The 16309-nt window shown below is 53.4% G+C and overlaps 1 protein-coding gene and 1 long non-coding RNA gene across 3 annotated transcripts in view; one reads left to right on the top strand and one right to left on the bottom strand.

The window, feature by feature from the left end:
- The window catches only part of PCSK6 (proprotein convertase subtilisin/kexin type 6), a 187898-nt gene extending 185706 nt beyond the window's left edge, over positions 1-2192 (bottom strand). For both annotated transcript variants that reach the window (XM_058542304.1, XM_058542305.1), the window contains exon 1: positions 1896-2192. In XM_058542304.1, the coding sequence (XP_058398287.1) occupies positions 1896-2165 (270 nt within the window). In that variant the 5' untranslated portion in view covers positions 2166-2192. The remainder of the gene's footprint in view (positions 1-1895) is intronic.
- Positions 2193-2393: 201 nt separating this feature from the next.
- LOC131405439 (uncharacterized) lies at positions 2394-12763 on the top strand. Its single transcript, XR_009219971.1, has 4 exons — positions 2394-2549; positions 3058-3256; positions 11237-11392; positions 12518-12763. It is a non-coding gene; the product is annotated as an uncharacterized LOC131405439 (long non-coding RNA).
- The last annotated feature ends 3546 nt before the right edge of the window (positions 12764-16309 follow it).

Here is a 16309-nt window from a genome sequence, read left to right as displayed (position 1 = left end):
CCTTGAGACACTACCCAGAATGTCCCGGGTGGAGCGGGTACATGCCGGGAGGAACATTCTCTCCCACAGGCAAAATGAGGACAGCAGACTTTGCACATAAGCAACTCAGTGAGTCTGACAGAAGTTGTTTCAAAAGCCCAGTATTTTTGATTCTTGGGGACAGGAATTGTGAGGGGAAGTTACTGAGCCTCTCGCTTGCAACGTCCAAGAGCTCACAGCTCAACTTCAGTTTCCCTCTGCCCATTTAATTATAGGAGCCAGAAACCCAGGCACTTGGTAATTTACCGTGCAGTTTAAGAGTCACTTTTAGCTGAAGACAAATTGCTGGGCCACCTGAGCAGAGCAGGGAAGTGTAGCAGGAGCTGGGGGCCCTAAGCAAACACGGGAAGCAATGAACAGGGATGGAACCTTGAGGAGCATCTTCTTCAGTCTGGACCATCAGCCAGGGAGATTTAGGAACTACGGAGAGAAACGAAGCCAGAGCTACCCAAAGGCAAACTCTTAAATCACAGGATCTTTGAAGAGACTTGAACCGTCAAAATATAAAAAACGATATACAAAAGATGTGATGGCTTTCTTTCAGATACACTCTGACCCCCCGGGTGAAGCACAGTTCAAACAGCAGAATCCACTTTTCTGAAAGGCCACACATCTCACATTAACAGCACCCACAACTGACTTAGGATGCAGAAGAAATGTCATTTACCACACTTTAACGGCTTCTGTCATGGATAATGCTGAAACTAAATTTAACACTGCCTGGCACTAGAGTTACCACAGAGTTACTCCCTGTCACTTCACTTGATCGTGTAGTTTGTAGGAGACTTGTTAACTGCCCTGAGAGGTCCCCTGGTGGGACTGCACACTTGAGCCTGCTGAGGCCCCTCCAGGGCCATAAATCAGGATCACTCCCCTCACCCCACCCCCCCCTCCACGGGGTTGGAGCAGGAAAAAGGGACCTCTCTCGGCATCCTTTGGAGTAATGCCACCTTCCTGCCCCGGGCTTGTCCTCTCTTGCTAGCTGACAGCCGTAGTGACAGCCCAGGCCGCGGGAGAGCTCCTGGCTCACCAGCCAGGGTCAGGCCCTGAGCTGGCGCTTTGCTGCCAGACAACACTGGATCGTCCCAACAACTGCACGCGGTACACACTGTCACTGACTTGCCTAAGGTCACAGGGCTAGTATGCTGAGAGCTGCCATTAGAATCACGCACAAAAGCCCAGAAACAAAGCAAACTTCCCCCATGCCCAGAGGGGTTTTAAACGTAGGACCCCCAACTCCAACCCCTGGCGCGGCTGCTGGGTCTCACGCTGTCGGGAAAGCCTCCCTGGCCGCGGCTCCCCGGCGCAGGCACCGAGCCGCCCTCTCTCCGGGAGCCGCGGACACCGATGGAGCGCGGCTCCCGAGACGCCGGGCCATGCGCATGTCACCCAGCGAGCCCCGGCCGCCCCGGCGCGCGCACAGGGTCCGGAGCCCCGCGCCGCCCGTCGAGAGCAGAGGGCCCGGCGTGACGAAGCCGGAGCTCCGAGGCCAGGGAGCGCTTGGTGGGCACTGAGGACAGCGCCCGCGGGCAGAGCGCGGCGCCCGAGACAGGCTCCCACTCCTGCCCAGCCGGGCAGGTGTCCGCGCCGGGGCCCCCTGCCCGGGAGCTGCCCGGCCGCCGGGCCTGCGTGGGCGCCCACGAGGGCCACCTGGTCCTCTCTGCCGAGTGTCCCGCGCGCCGCGCTCCCCGGCGACTCCCCGCAGGGCGCCTCGGCCGCCTCCGACCGTGCGGGCCGAGCCGTCCCGGACCCCTGCCCACCCGCGGCCGCGGCGCCGAGAGCCCGGCGGAGACGCCCCCTCGCGCCGTGCCCGCGGCGGCCGGCAAAGTTTTCCGCGCGGGGCCAGCCGCACTCACCTGGCCCAAGTTGAGGTAGCCGTGCGCCGCGGCCACGCGGTCCGCCGCGGCCGGGCCGCCCAGCACTTGCACTGCCCAGTGGTTGGTGTAGACGGGGCGCGGCGGCGGCGCGGAGCAGGCGGCGGGCAGCGCCAGCAGCAGCAGCCAGCGCCAGGGACGCGGCGCGAGCGGCCGGAGCCCGGGCCCGCTGGCACCCCCCACGTCCGCGGCGGCGGTGGCGGCCCGGGGCGGCGGCCGGGGCCCGGGCGCAGGCGGCGCGCGCGGAGGCATGGCAGCGGCAGGCTCGCGCGGCGCCCGAGCGGCGAGTGCGCCGGGGGGTGGGGTGCCGCCTTTTAAAGCCGCTCCGCGCCGGGGAAGCGCCGCCGCCGCCGCCGCTGCGGGCGGGAGCGAGGAGGAGGCGGCGGCCGCGGCGCGCTCCCGCCCGCGCGGCCCGGTGGCGCCCTGGGCCCGCGCGCTGGCGGCCGGCACCCGGGCCCGCCGCAAGCTCGGGATCCGGCGGCGCGGCGGCGGCAGGGGAGGCCCGAGACGCCCCCCACCGGGGAACTTCCGCAGACTTTGGGGCTCTCGGGTCACAGACAGGCCAGGGCGGCCGGAGCGGCAGCCTCGGCCCCGCGTGTTCTACTAGGAGCCAAGAGGGCCTTGGGGGCATCGCAGGTGAGTCCAGACTGGTGGGCTCAGGCCGGCGCCCGCCCACCTGTGGGGCATCTAGAGGCCTCATTCACCTGGTTGGGTTTGACCTCGTTCACGGGTGGCCTTGCTCATCTCAGCGTGAGACAGTGGGCTTGCAAGGGTTCTGGATTCTAGGGGAAAGAAGCCACAAGGAAAGACGAGGTCATGGTCCTGTCCAGAAGAGGCCTGATTGAAAGGGCACGTTAAGTGGGGCAAAGACATTTGGCAGAGTAGTTGGGTTCCTTGAAGTACAGGAGAAACCTGGCGGTAGAACCCCGAGGCTACAGCCCACCTGGGGACACAGGGGGTGCAGGTGAACCCCACACTGTCCACTGCATATCTGTGGGACCTCGGGCAAGCTGCTGTCCATGTTGAGCACAGCGCTCCACCTGTAACGGGAGTGACAATGGTTTCTGCCCCATAGGGCTGTGTTGAGGATGACGTGAGCTTTTGCCATGCAATAAGCTGCTGATAAACGTTTTTATGAGCCCAGGTTCTGCCACATGTTCCGCGTTCACTGGTTGTGTGAACTCTTGAAAGCTCCCACTGAGCTGGGACCAGTCGGTGGGAAAGTGAGTTGCATCATCCGCGCCCCTGCTGCCTGAAGCCGCCTGGAATCCAGTAGATAAGTATGTGTGTGTGCCCTGGAGAATTTTGGAAATGTTCACACCAGGAACAAGAAATGGTGAGAGGTGAGTTTCACTTCAGGATCTTGTCTCCCATTCCCTCCAAGATCCATTGGTCCCAACTGGCCCCATGTGGAAAGCAAGCCTTTCCCCTGATCAGTACAGGAGGGGAAACAAAAAATAGGTGGAGAAGGCCTTGAGGTGAGAAGGAAACCGCGGATCTGATGCTCTGTTTCCAGGAGCAGTCCCTTTAGTTCAGAGTGCTGTCTTGGACTCGCTTTAGTCTATGGCTTGGCAGATAGAAGGTGGGTGATGAGGGGCAGGAGGGGGTGGGGAGAGAGCAGGATCCACGGAGATGGCTTCCCCAGGTCCTTCCCGGCCTCCCTCTCAGGAGCCCTTTAGTTTCGTAACTGACATGATTCATCCTTTCTGCAGGCGTGAGTCACCCCAATGGAGGTGGGAGAACGGGAGGCCCCACAGGGACAAGCCAAATCCTTGTTCACAAGGGCTCCTGCCAGGGCCCCTCTTGGAACCTGGGGATTGATTTCCCACACATTCTTCCCTTTTCTGCACTAGATGCAACTTCTCCCCACTTCCCTCCCCTGACCAAGTGGGGTCAGCTCCCTGGGCAGACACTGAAGGCCTGCCACATGCTGCAGAATGCAGGGCCCTTATGTTCTTCCTGCAGACAGCCTAGACACTCGCCTGTCCCTGCCCACTCGAGAGGCAGGAGGCCCTAACGCACACTGGGCTGCCCTAGAGGAGACCCCATGACCCCTATTGGGCAGAAACAGTACCCAGAACCTCAGCCCATTGCTGACTAATGTCACCCTGGCTGCCCACAGAGGAGGGGCGCTGGACTGAGTCAGGGGGCTGGATTAGAGGCCTCACTCTGTCACTGACCACCAATGCATCTGGGCGACACCTGTCACCTTTCTGACCCCTGTTGGCTGGACTGTCTCTCGGCGCTGTCCCAGATCCTGTGCTGTACTTCGAGTATGTGGCCCTTTTCAAGATAATGCTACACTGCACATAACCTAAGTTGTTATGAAGCAGCTTGTGCCTCCCAGGAGGGCACCCCCACAACAGCAGTGATTTTGACAGGCAGAGATAAGGGCTTTTCCATAATAATTTAGTAGATTAAGGGATTCAGCCTACTGAACTGAGAGGAGACTGAAATGCATCTGAATTTTTATTTGGAGGGATCTGAATTTATTTTATTAACAGATCTGGTCCTTTTGGGCTAAACTTGCCATTTATCGTGAAAGTGCCTGGGCAATATCTTGGCTTCGGTGTTTTAGGAAGACCAGCTTCCCAAAATGAACATCGTAAATCAAATTGCCTCCTGTGGGTTTCCTGTTGATTTACAGGGTGACAGGCTTAGCTCAGTCACAGAAGTACCAGCTCTTTGCGTTGTGATAGGATCTGTAATAAAACTTGGCTCCTCTTCATGCAGGGAGGGGATTTACTACTCCCTCAGGCTCCAGCTCTCCAGATGGCCCTTAGTGCCGCACAGCTCTGTGGGGGAGTGGGTGGGGGCCCTGTCACCTCCCTAGGTCAGCAGGTCTGGGGATGGACACGACATGGACCAGAAGGGTGATTGGAGCCTGGTCATATTTCTGAAGTTTTAGAAAACGCTACTTCAGAGGTGTGATAGGTACATTAGCATCTTCCCAAATCAGACAAGAGGAGGAAGCATCACTGGGAAGATGATATTGAATTATGTGTCCTCCTTCCCACTGTTGATCCCTTTACAGCAAGTATAGGATTGCACAGCTGGGGCCAAGGAATGCCCAGTACTGCCAGGACCACTGGACAGTAGAAGACTTCACATAGTGTCTAGGGGTATGTTGAAACAGAATTTGATCCAGAAATTGCCTCCCTTTAGGCAATAGACACTTTACTGAAAAATTACATTTCTGGACATGTGCTAGGTTCAGTGGGCCAGGGTGGCATCACTCAGAGTGTCTGATGGGCACCACCTTCAGAATATTGGAGAAGAGCATGCGCTGAAAGCCCAGCTGCACCTCTACTCATGTGTAACCTCAGGCAGGGTGCTCCAGGATCCTCTGCTGGAAATGGCAGTAATGACGTTGTCCCCATGCAGGGGCGCTACAATGCTGACAGGAGCTGATGTGTGCAAAGCTCCCTGCCCAGCGCCTGGCACAGAGTAAGCACTCAACAATGGTGACAACGATGACCACTGCTGCCCCTGGGTGGCGGGAGCCCTCAGGTTGGGATGGAATGGGTGAGGCTGTACACTCTGTCCCTCTGTGGGGTTTCACAGGCGTATAAACGTTCCATCCTTAAATCATGCCTAGTTTCACGTTTTCTCTCATGTTAACATCCCTGAAATCAGGGAACATCTCACGTCTGGTGTTTTGCAGTCACCACTGGCCTAGACCAAAATTGAGTTCTTCCAGAGAGGATCAGTGTTTGCTTCTGCCAGTGATCTGGGGCACCAGCTCCTGAGACCCCTTGGGGACCACATGGGTAGTGTGACTCCAGACTAAGAACGAGCTTATTGTTCAAATGATAAGTGCAGGACATTTCTCTGGATTTCTCCCTCCTTCCATCATGGCCAAGGTAGAGACCGGTGGGTTCCTTGCTGTCGCTCTCTGTGTGGTGGGCTTGTTTCTCATATTCTCTTACACAGGCAGCATACCCTTTCATTGTTGCAACTTTCTGGAGGGGTGCCCTGTGAGGCTTCCCAACGTGGACATTTTTTCTTTCTTAGTAATACATGAAATCTTGATACATCTTCCAATTGAGGGTGTCTCTTAGATTTGATGACATATGGTATTAAAGCCTTCAAGACATAGTGCAGCAAAGATACCTGTTTAACTCTTTCAAATGTATTTGATCTTTTTTTGTAGCATCTATGAGCATCCTACAGCCAAGGTACAGAGAGTGCAGTGTTAATGAAAACCTGCTGTGAATCCTTTGGCAAGGCAAAGGCTCTTCTGTTACCTGGGTAGTTTGAATTTTCAAATGCTACCTCTCTGTCAGGAGACCACCTGGGATGCTTTGGAGTGCTGGTGCATGGTGTTCAAAGGTGCGATGCCTGATGGGACTCACAGGGGCACTCCTTAGAGCTGACAGCCCCTCCGCCAAGCCCGGTTAATACACAAGGTCCCCTTGCCTAGGGGACAGGAGATGCTGACACAGATACCACACACAGCGAGTGGGCCTGAGATGAGGGGGCGCCCAGGAAAAAGGAGACCTCTGCCTCCCTCCAGCTCCGTCCCAGAGAAACCTTTCCCCAGGCTCCGTGTTTCTACAAACCAGGGGTCACCCAGCTGGCTCCACTTATCTGCCTTTCACACTTTTCTTTTCTCATTTTCATTCATCCCAGATCCCACACACAGCTGCTCCTGCCTGCAGTATGGCTCAGGAGTCTTCCTTCCTCATCCTTCTCTGTGCTCTGCCTTCCCCGCTGTGTTTGTGCCGGTTTGTCTCACTGTCTCCTCAGTGTGGGCTCTGATTCATCTGGGGCTCTACTCCTTTCTGGGGTGGGGAGGGCGTGGAGCAGCTCGAGGCCCACCCAACTTCCACCCACTCTTTGCCTCTCTGGTTAGACTCCCCCTTTATATCTAGTTCCTCATTGTCTTAAGAGAAAGCCTTGTGAAAACTGCTTCTAAAAACAATTATCTTGGATCTAGCAATTATATATCTCAATGTTCCTTTCATAAACTCCCACGGGGAAATTTAGTGTCAAACAAGGAATTTAGAAGCAAAAAAGCTGAAACTCCCTGAGAAGCTCTTCCCAACTAAGAATGAAAGCTTTGCAATTTATCTGGTTTTCCTTTTTGCCTTGGCTTCCAGGAGGCTCAGAGCCACATGATAGAAAATCATAATTGTTTATTTCCTCCTTGCTGGAGCAGTTAGGATGCCTTTGGTTACAAGTACTAGAATACCCAACTAAAAGGAACACAAACCATAAGGACGGTTTTTTATTTCACAAACAGGAATTTGGTGATAGGTGGATCCAGGGTTATTAATTCAGGGCTCAAGATAGCTTTTCTATACTTTGCCTGGCTTTCTCCTCATGTGCCTAGATAACTTCCACAGATTGGAGCATTTTATCCTCTCAAGATAGCCTCCAAGGAAGGAAGGGCAGAAACGACCTTCCGTCTCTTGAGTGTCTCTCGTCTTCTTAGGGAGGAGACGCCCAGAACACCCAGGTCATTTCCCCTCAGGCCCTATTGACTAGACTGGGTCACAAGCCCACCCCTCTCTGCCAAGTCATCATTGACAATGTGAGTGGGGTTACCCAGGTTGGTTTGTGTTAGTCTTGGCTGTTTTCCTGGGGACACATTCCCCAAGCACATTACTGCCCCAGATTGAGCAAAGCCAGAGATCTATTAGCAAGAGGCGGCTCCAGGAAGGCTGTTGGGTGGGCCCCAGCAGGTCTACCACTCCTCTCGGTTTCTATTGTATCATCTTCATATAGATCCTGTTAGGCACACAGCAGACGGCAAATGAATGGTTATTGAAAAGAAGGAGGGAAGGGAGGGAGGGAGGGGCTGCCCCACCCCCATGCCAAGCAGACCCTCAGGATGGCGTTGCATTTTACTCAAGTCAAGCACATCGCAGGATGTGAGTCTTATTCCTGTGTGGAGACATCATTTTGACTCCAGGAGGAGTTTCAGGTTTGTTGCCTAAATACTGTTCGCAAGTGAGAGTAAATTAGGAACTTGAGCTCCCTCCAGAGTCATGGCAAATGGAGCGAGGCAGAATACGGGGTGGGAGTGGGGGGTTGCAGGCACATGCCAGAGAGAAGAAGAGCTAGAAAATGAGTCCTTTCTAGACAAGAATTATTTTGGGAACCCGAGAGTATACGCAAATAATGGGACAGTGCATCTCAGGGACGTAAATGAAGTAGCCTGGCTGGGTGGGGATGGGGAGTTGGCTGGCTGTTTTCTTCCTGGCAAGTTCCCCTTCCTGGAAAGCAGATCCCACCCTGTAGCTTCTCTCTTACCCCAAGGAAACAAAGGCCAGAAGGCACAAACACGTTAGTTCTCTGACCTCCTGCCCTTGGGTAGGGGGTCTCCCTGCCCCTCTCATAGCTGCCCCTTGTTGCCCCAGACCCCAGAGAATCCCTGCCTCTGTGGAATCTTGCTCTGGCAATTACCCGTGCTCCTGACCGTTAATCTTTTCCTTTCCCAGATCCTCCCCTGCAGCTGTGCATTTACCAGAGCTCCCCGACTCTACAAAGGCGTCCCCACTCCTGCGCCCCCTTCACACCACCTCTCTGTCTCTCCCCCTGTCTTCACCGCCCATGCCCTGGAAAAGGTCACTTCACTCTTCACCTGAGAGTCACTGTGGACCCAGCTCTCCGCTGACTCGGCACCTGCACGCACAGTCGACCGTAGCTGGAGAAGAGGCAAACCAGCCTGGGTCTCCCTGACACTCCTCGTCACACACCTCTGCAGTCGGGCTGAATCCGCCTCTTTTCCACGACTGTTCTACCCTTCTTTCTCCAATTCCCATCCCTTCCTCCGCTAACCTCAGTCTCAGCTGCCAGCTCTGCTTCCTTCTTAACATCTTTCTCAGAAGAGACCTTCCTCCCCTGCACCCGCCCTGCCGGCTCTGCCCACCACGGTGGCTGTAGGGGGGACGCCTGCTCCTATTGAGGACCTCCCCCACCAGCCCCATGCTGACCCCTCCCCATGTCAGTTACTCAAGGGTGTCCCTGCACCATTGCTGCGTTATCTCTGTGCACTTATCTCTGATGAATTTCTCCTGCTGAATTATCTCTGTTTACTTACAAACATGCTGTTGTTCCATCCATCTTAAAAATAAAACAACAAAAAACTCTCTCCTACCCTCCCATTTCTCTTCTTCCCTTCTTAGCAAAGCAAAACTTTCAAAAGAGTTGTCTTCACCCACTGTCTCAATTTCTCTCCTGCTGTCTCTTAAACCCAATGAGGCCACACTGTCACTGCCCGCCGTTGCACTCTGTCACCATCAGCAGCAGCCCTGAGTTGCTAAATCCAGTAGTGAGTTCTCGGTCCGTCCGTGGGAGCCCTGCCTGCAGCATTCACCTGGCTGAGCACGCTTGTCCTTGAAGCACCCCCGACGTGGCCTCCAGGACACCCCTCCCCACCCCCTGGTTCCCCTCCCACCTCAGTAGCTGCTGCTCTCAGTCTCCATTGCCAGTTCCTTCCCAGCATCAAGTGCCCAAGCCCAGTTCTTGGGCTTCTCTCTTCCTCCACTCCCCTGGTGATGTCCGCCATTCTCGTAACTAAAGACGCCCGTGACATGCTGATGGCTCCCAACGTGTATCGCTGGCTTGGACCTCGCTCCTGAGCTCCAGGCGGCCAATGACTTCTCCACTTGGGTGTCTAAGGCATGTCACAAAAACCGGGCTCCTGATCTCCGTCCCCCACTCCATCCCCAGTTTTCCCCACCACAGTGAAATGCAACTCCAAAGCCTGCCATCCTCCTTGACCCCTCCCCTCACACCGTGTCTGGGCTGTCAGTGAATCCAATAGTTTCTACCTTAGAAATCCACCCAGAGTCTGACCACTTCCACTGCCACCACCCCGGGCCAGGCCACCCTCACCTCTCACCTGGTGTAACTCAACAGCCTCCTAAGTGCCTTCCCTGTTTAGCCCTTGCCCCCTTGAGTCAATCCTCAACACGGAGGATCATGTGGAAACGGAAGTCAGATGGGCCACCCTCGGCTTAAAATTCTCCCACAGCTTCCAGTCTCACGCAGAGCAAAATCCAAAGTCCATACAATGCCCCAAATTCCCATATGCTCTACCCCTACCCCCACCACACACAACGGAGTCTGTCAGATGCTGGAAAAGCATTGAACTGCATGGTTCAGGCTTTCTGGAGGAAGTGACTTTTAAGCTGAGCTCAAGAAATAAACAGGAAATAGCCAGATGAGTGGACCATCAGTCAGGTCCAAGTGGGAAAGCAGAAATCATACAAGTATTTACAGTGGAAGGAACTGGTGACACAGGCGATGGAAAAGCTGAGATGGGGATGGAAGAGCAACCTAAGAGAAGCACAGTCTCTCCCGGGTGGGTTACCCAGGTGTTACCCAGCTCCAGGCAGAGCTCCTGGCATGGGACCAGCATGTGCAAAGGCCCTGAGGCAGGAGGAAGGTGGTGTGGTGGAAGAACTAGAGGTGAAGCAGAGGGGCAGGGGCACTGATAATAAAAGAAGGGAGGCATGAGAGGAGACAGGAGGGATGGCCAGAGGCCAGGCTGTGACAGCTGCATCAACCCCGGCAAGAATTTGGACTTGATTCCAAGAGGAGTGTAAAGCAGAGGAGGGACTCTTCCCACTATTCCAACCATCCTAACCTCAGTGGCTCTCACACCTGATCTGCAGCCTCTCTCTGTCTTCAGAAGGCCACCCCTTGGCTCCCACATCTTTAGCTCTTTGCTCAACGTCTCCACTGTCTCTGGCCTCTTATACCCAGAGCAACCTACGCCAGCCTCCTCGCCTCACCCTGCCCAGACCCTGGCCTCCAGGGTTCCCTGTGGCATCCACAGAACTATGGTTCCCTCAGTGACCCCGAGTGGTCTCTGCCTGACTCCTGCCTCTCTCACCCGTCGCCTCCTGCCCATCCCCACGGCTCCTGTCCCTGCCGCGGTCCTCATGCACACACGGGCTGTCATGATAACTTCCCATGTGGTCTCTGGCTCCAGCCCACTGCCCCTCAACCCACCGTCTTGGTTCCCAAGCACTCTTGTAGCCTACTTACACCATCATGAGGCTCTGTGGCCAGCAGGGTGGAGACCAAGCTTGGGGGCACAGCCCTCACAGCCTTGAGCAAGCTGGTGCTGTCTTTCCTACTCTTCCTGCCCCACCGTGGGGCCAAACACTGTTCCCAAACGGACTAGCCATTCAGGCCCGGGCAGCTTGGCTGTCACCACTTCCGCCCTGGGCATGCCTCCCTCCACTCTCCTCCCGCACACTCAGGTTCATCCTCGCAGGCCCATGCCATAGGTCACCTCCTCTGTGAAGCCTTCCTTAACTGAAAGCCCCCCTCCCTCACTGCAGCCCTCTCCTCTTTGTCCCCAGGCAGAATTGCTCACCTGCCCATGTTCCGTTACGTTTTGGGGCCCAACGGTGATGACTGGTGGTGGAATCTCTCACGCCCAGCCCAGAGCCCAACTGGCAGTTGGATCTCAGTCGCTGCTTTTCATCTCACGGGGCTCCCCGGGCTCCCCTTTCCTGGTAAGATGAAGCCTCAGACCCAGTGGTCTTGCTCTACCCTCGTTTAAACAAGATAGAACCCCTGATCTAGTATTTTCCTACAGCAGCCTCTTCCAGAACCTTGGGAATGGGGTTGGCTAGTCTGACTGGGTAGGCAAGGCCATGAAGGGAATCCAATAGGTTTAAAAAAAATCCATTAGAGCCTGGATTTTTCCCCTAAATGTGATAGCCCGCTCTAATCCTAAATGTCACTCCTCCCGGGTTATCTTTCCCTCAATATTAGGTGACAATGATTTTCCTAAAAGATCAAGAACTGAAGACCTGACTGTAGATTTCCTGGAGCCAGCAGCAGACACAGGACCAAGGGCGGCAGGATCTGGATCTCGGTTCACGCTGACCAGCCTGTGAGCAGGGCAGGCTTCAGGCTTGCTGAGCAGGGGCCACGGGAGTGCAAAAGGGATTCCTGAGGCATCAATGCATTCAGTGAAACAAGAGCCCAGTAGATGAGAGAAGGCTGGTGACCACAAGACCTTAAGAAGCAAGACACAAAGGCCTTCACGTTCCTTTCCAAGTGCTGCGGCGATTTTCCGCTGATTTTAGCATAACTTCCTGCAGGATTGCCTTAGTGCAGGCTTCTGCAGCCCCATCTCTGAGGCAGGGTGGGGCGGTGGTTAGGGATGTGGACTCTGGGCTGAGCGTGGAATTCAGCCCAGCACTTGCTGGCTGTGTCACTTTGGACAGGTCACTTGTCCTCCTCTGCCTCAGTTTCCTGCATCGAAGATGAGATATAAAATGGTACCTCCTTGTGGAGAGTGAGTGAGGTCATCCATGCAGGACTGGGACAGTGCTTGCAGCCTGCGAGCTGGCAGCAAACCTCCCCGAGATGTGTGTCCTTGGTTTGGCAGACGCTGACAGGGTTGTGGTGACAGCAGAAGCGTGGGGCGGTGGGGCGTTGTGCCCAGTTACATTTAGACGTTACTAAAACCTAAATGGTTCCCGTTATCTTGCTTGGCTCTACGTAGTGGATTTAGGACTTCCAAAAATCCGCTTGAGGCTTTTTATATACTCCTCACTATTTATAGTCTAAACTCTCCCAAATCCCCAGCCCAGCCAAAATCATTCCTGCTACACTTTCTCTCCACCTAGACTTACCAGCGGCAGAGAGTAGAGCTGCATGATCTGTGGTCCCGACAAGCCCTCACTCTTTCTCCTCCAGGAGTGAGACCTAGGAGTTCCTCTGTCCTTTGCAAGTGCTGCCACGCGGAAACTGCGGGGTTACCTGCCATCATGTCTGATTCCTCCCACTCGTAGGAACTCCAGCAACGCCACCATTCCTGCCATTTGATGTTCGGTTTTTTAAAAGGTTGAAAATTTGGTAAACAAACAACGGGTCTGCGGCTCAAATGATTTTGTGTCTGGCTCTCTTCATCTGGATTGAGGCCAGTTCCCTTATTCTCTTTCTTTCTCATTATGAGCCTTTTCTCCCTCCATCCTGTAAAATTGTCCTTTCATTAGAAACCAGCAAAAGGAGCAGTATGCTCTCTCCTGAGCATGTAGCCATCACGAGTCACAGGTGGTCACTGTTGTTAAGAAGAAAACCTACGCCTCTCAGGTCAAAGCTCATGGTGGATTTTGCAGCACACAGCAGGGCCACTGACAGCATGACAGGAAGTGATGCTCGGGTCCTGTCCCACGGAATAGGCAGGGAATGGTCCGAATGGAGAAGGATCGCCCAGGCGGGAATATGAGAGGCAGCATAGCACTGTGGTTAGAGCAGAGATTCTTGAACTGACCATCAGGGTTCTCATTTCAGCTCTGCCACTTCCTAGCTGTGTGACCTCGGGCAAGAAGGCTAACCTCTCTGGGCCTCAGGTTTCCCAACTGAGCATAAAATGGGCATAATATTCGTGTTCTCTTTGAATGAGTCAGTGTAGATAAAGTGCTCCAACTTGTGCCTTGCACTTAGATTGTGTAAGAGCTATGATTATAGGTCAGAGCTTTGGCAATATCTGATTGCTACTTGTAAACATAGATGGTGGTAGAAGTGTCTGTATGTGTGCAGCTGTGTTAAAGACGTCTTCTGGACTGATCAGCCCCACAGGGAGAACCTTGCATCTCCACCAGAAGATATGCCTCACATCCCAGACCCAGAAAGAGCACACAGCCCAGGGGCATCAGCCCCTTCCTGATAAGTGCCTTATAAGAAGGAGAGAACCAGGCAAAGAAGGAAGGAGGAGGGAGTTGCTGACGAAGAGAAACACACTCGAGTTTACTGAGGCCTCTGTAAGGCTTTCATGTACATCTGTGTCTCATTTGTTTTTAAAACCGCCCTGTGCAGTGGTTATCATTTCTCCTGTTTTACAGATAAAAAAAGTTGAGACTCAGAAGGAGGAAGGGCCTTGCCTAAGGCCTCTGACGTCCTTGAGGTTAAGTGAGCTAACAAATGTTCTAATGGGGTGGAGGGGGTGGTTGTGAAGGCACAAGACAAAAGACAGAGGGAGGAAGCCGAGAAATGCCCAGCCGGCCTTGTCTCTTCCTGCCAAACAGCGAGGGAGATCCTTGGATGAGGATCAAGGCACGAGAGCCATCGAGGGAAAGGGAAGCAGAACTCTCCAGCTGGTCTACTCATGGGTCAGTAGGAACAGGAGACAAGCCTGGGGGAGTCACTGGTCATCAGTGACCGTCTGTCGTGTCCCCATCTCAGGGCTGTGCTCATGGGGCACTTGGAGTCCCTCCGGAACTGCTCCCTGGGGATCAGCAGGCTGCACTGTCGCCCCCTAGAGGATACAAAGGGAGAGAGAGGCTATGCCTGGACTGGCCAGCCCAGTGAGGCCCTTAAGGAAGACCAGGGTGGTCTGCCAACTCAGGAGCTGCCTTGGCTCTGTCTGTGTCACTCCCCAGACCTCCCTGTCAGGGGAGACTCAAGAAAGTGAGTCCCTTGGGTGGCAGCAAATAGGTCCTTTGGGATGGAAAGCCCAAAGATGCAGCAATGCCCTTGTTACCTTCTTCCAGAAGTAACGACACGGCTGCATCTGAGGATGTACATTGTCTATGAGCCTGGGATTAAATGTTTTCATAGAATGGTTGGAGGATTAGTTGGTAGAGTTGCCAGATAAATACTAGATGCCCAGTTAAATTTGAATTTCAGATAAACAATGAAAAAAAAAATTTTTTAAGTATAAGTATATCCCATACAACAGTTGGGATATACTTATACTAATAAAATAATTTATTATTTATCTGAAATTCACACTTACCTGGCTGTCCCATATTTTTATTTACTAAATCTGGCAACCCTAGATGGGGATCAAATGCTCCAGTTGGAATTGGGGAGGGCAATGTATTGCTAATATTTTATTTTATTTTTTAAAGATTTTATTTATTTATTTTTCCCCCAAAGCCCCAGTAGATAGTTGTATGTCATAGCTGCACATCCTTCTAGTTGCTGTATGTGGGACGCGGCCTCAGCATGGCCGGAGAAGTGGTGCGTCGGGGCCCAGCAGCAGAACGCGCGCACTTAACCGCTAAGCCAACGGGCTGGCCCTCACTAATATTTTAAAAAGAAGTGCCAGGCTAAGGTTTGGGTTTAAAAATTCAGAACAATTTCTGATGGGGCCAGGAATCAAGGCAACTCAAACCATTAAAAGCGTCTTGCTTCCATCCTTTCGATGCCTCCCTGCTGAAGGACAAGTCACTCTGTCCATCCAGGGTCCAGAATGGACCCTGTAAAACAGGAGAAATGATAACCACTGCCCCCAATGTCTGTTTAGAAGTCAAGCCTTCCCCTTCCAGTGGCATTTGGGAATTGAATGATACCTTCTTTTAAAAAAAAAAAAAAGAAAAAAAGAAAGTCTTCTCTCTGGGGTGGCATTCAGATGCCCATGAGCTCTGCCATCAAATATGAATATTCTCTTAAAAATAAAAATTATGGTGCACTTAAAAAGGAGCATGTTATGTCAGCACTGGTGATAAGACAATTTATTACTGTCTACAGAAAGAAGGCTCTAATGACGTGGTGGAAGCTGGCTCAGTGGACTGTAAATTATGAGCCATTCTCTCACTGGCAGAAATAAATCTTCGTGTCAGTCACCGAACTCTCCCCTTGACAGGCCAGCAGTCTGCTGCAAGCAAGCAGAGCCAGGAATTATATGCCCATTACCTGCGAGGGCTGCCCACCCCCCTTCTCAACCCCACGTGTACACACGAACCCTTGCACAATCTTTAATCACATCTTTGGGACACATATCCTTTTTGACATGAAAAAATAACAACTGTTTATGGTCTTCTAACAAAAAAAAAAAAAAAGAAAGAAAGAAAGAAAGAAACAGTGGAGTTGAGTGGAAAAGGAGCAGGATTAGAGACTCAGAAGGCCTCGTCAGGACGCCCTGCTCTGAGGGATACTCCCTTCGCCTCTCTGAGCTGCGCTTTCCTTGGACTGAAAAGGAAGGAGTTGGGCTGAAATGGTAAGCCAACAGGTAACACTGCTCCATGTGTTGTGTGCTAGCTGTGAGCCTCCTGAACTGGAAGGGGTTCAAGAAAGGCCAGGAGGCACCTGTTGGAGATGTTGAGGAGGGGCTTCCTTCACTCTCCACGAAGCTGGACTCACAGCGACTCCCAGGGCCAACTCCACATTTCCAGAATTCAGTGTAAACAGCACCAAATCCCACTCCCACCCGACCCCATCCCCACCTCTGGCAAAGCTGATAAGTGCCCCACATCTTCCCCTCTGGTGGGCTCACCACCTTCCGAAAGCAGCCTGTGCGATTAACCCCATACTGTGAGGGCAGCATTTTAAGTGCCACTTGGAAAGAGGGCTTCCTCTGGATCTCACTGCCTGAGATGTACCTGGATGCAGCCAAAAAGATAGAGACCTGCACACCATGAGCAAATGATATGGGTAATCGCTAGGCAATAAATATGACTAAATACGTCTATTGT

Source organism: Diceros bicornis, chromosome 5 (genome assembly GCF_020826845.1).
Source record: "Diceros bicornis minor isolate mBicDic1 chromosome 5, mDicBic1.mat.cur, whole genome shotgun sequence".
NCBI lineage: Eukaryota > Metazoa > Chordata > Mammalia > Perissodactyla > Rhinocerotidae > Diceros > Diceros bicornis.
This window is presented reverse-complemented; position numbering and strand designations above follow the sequence as displayed.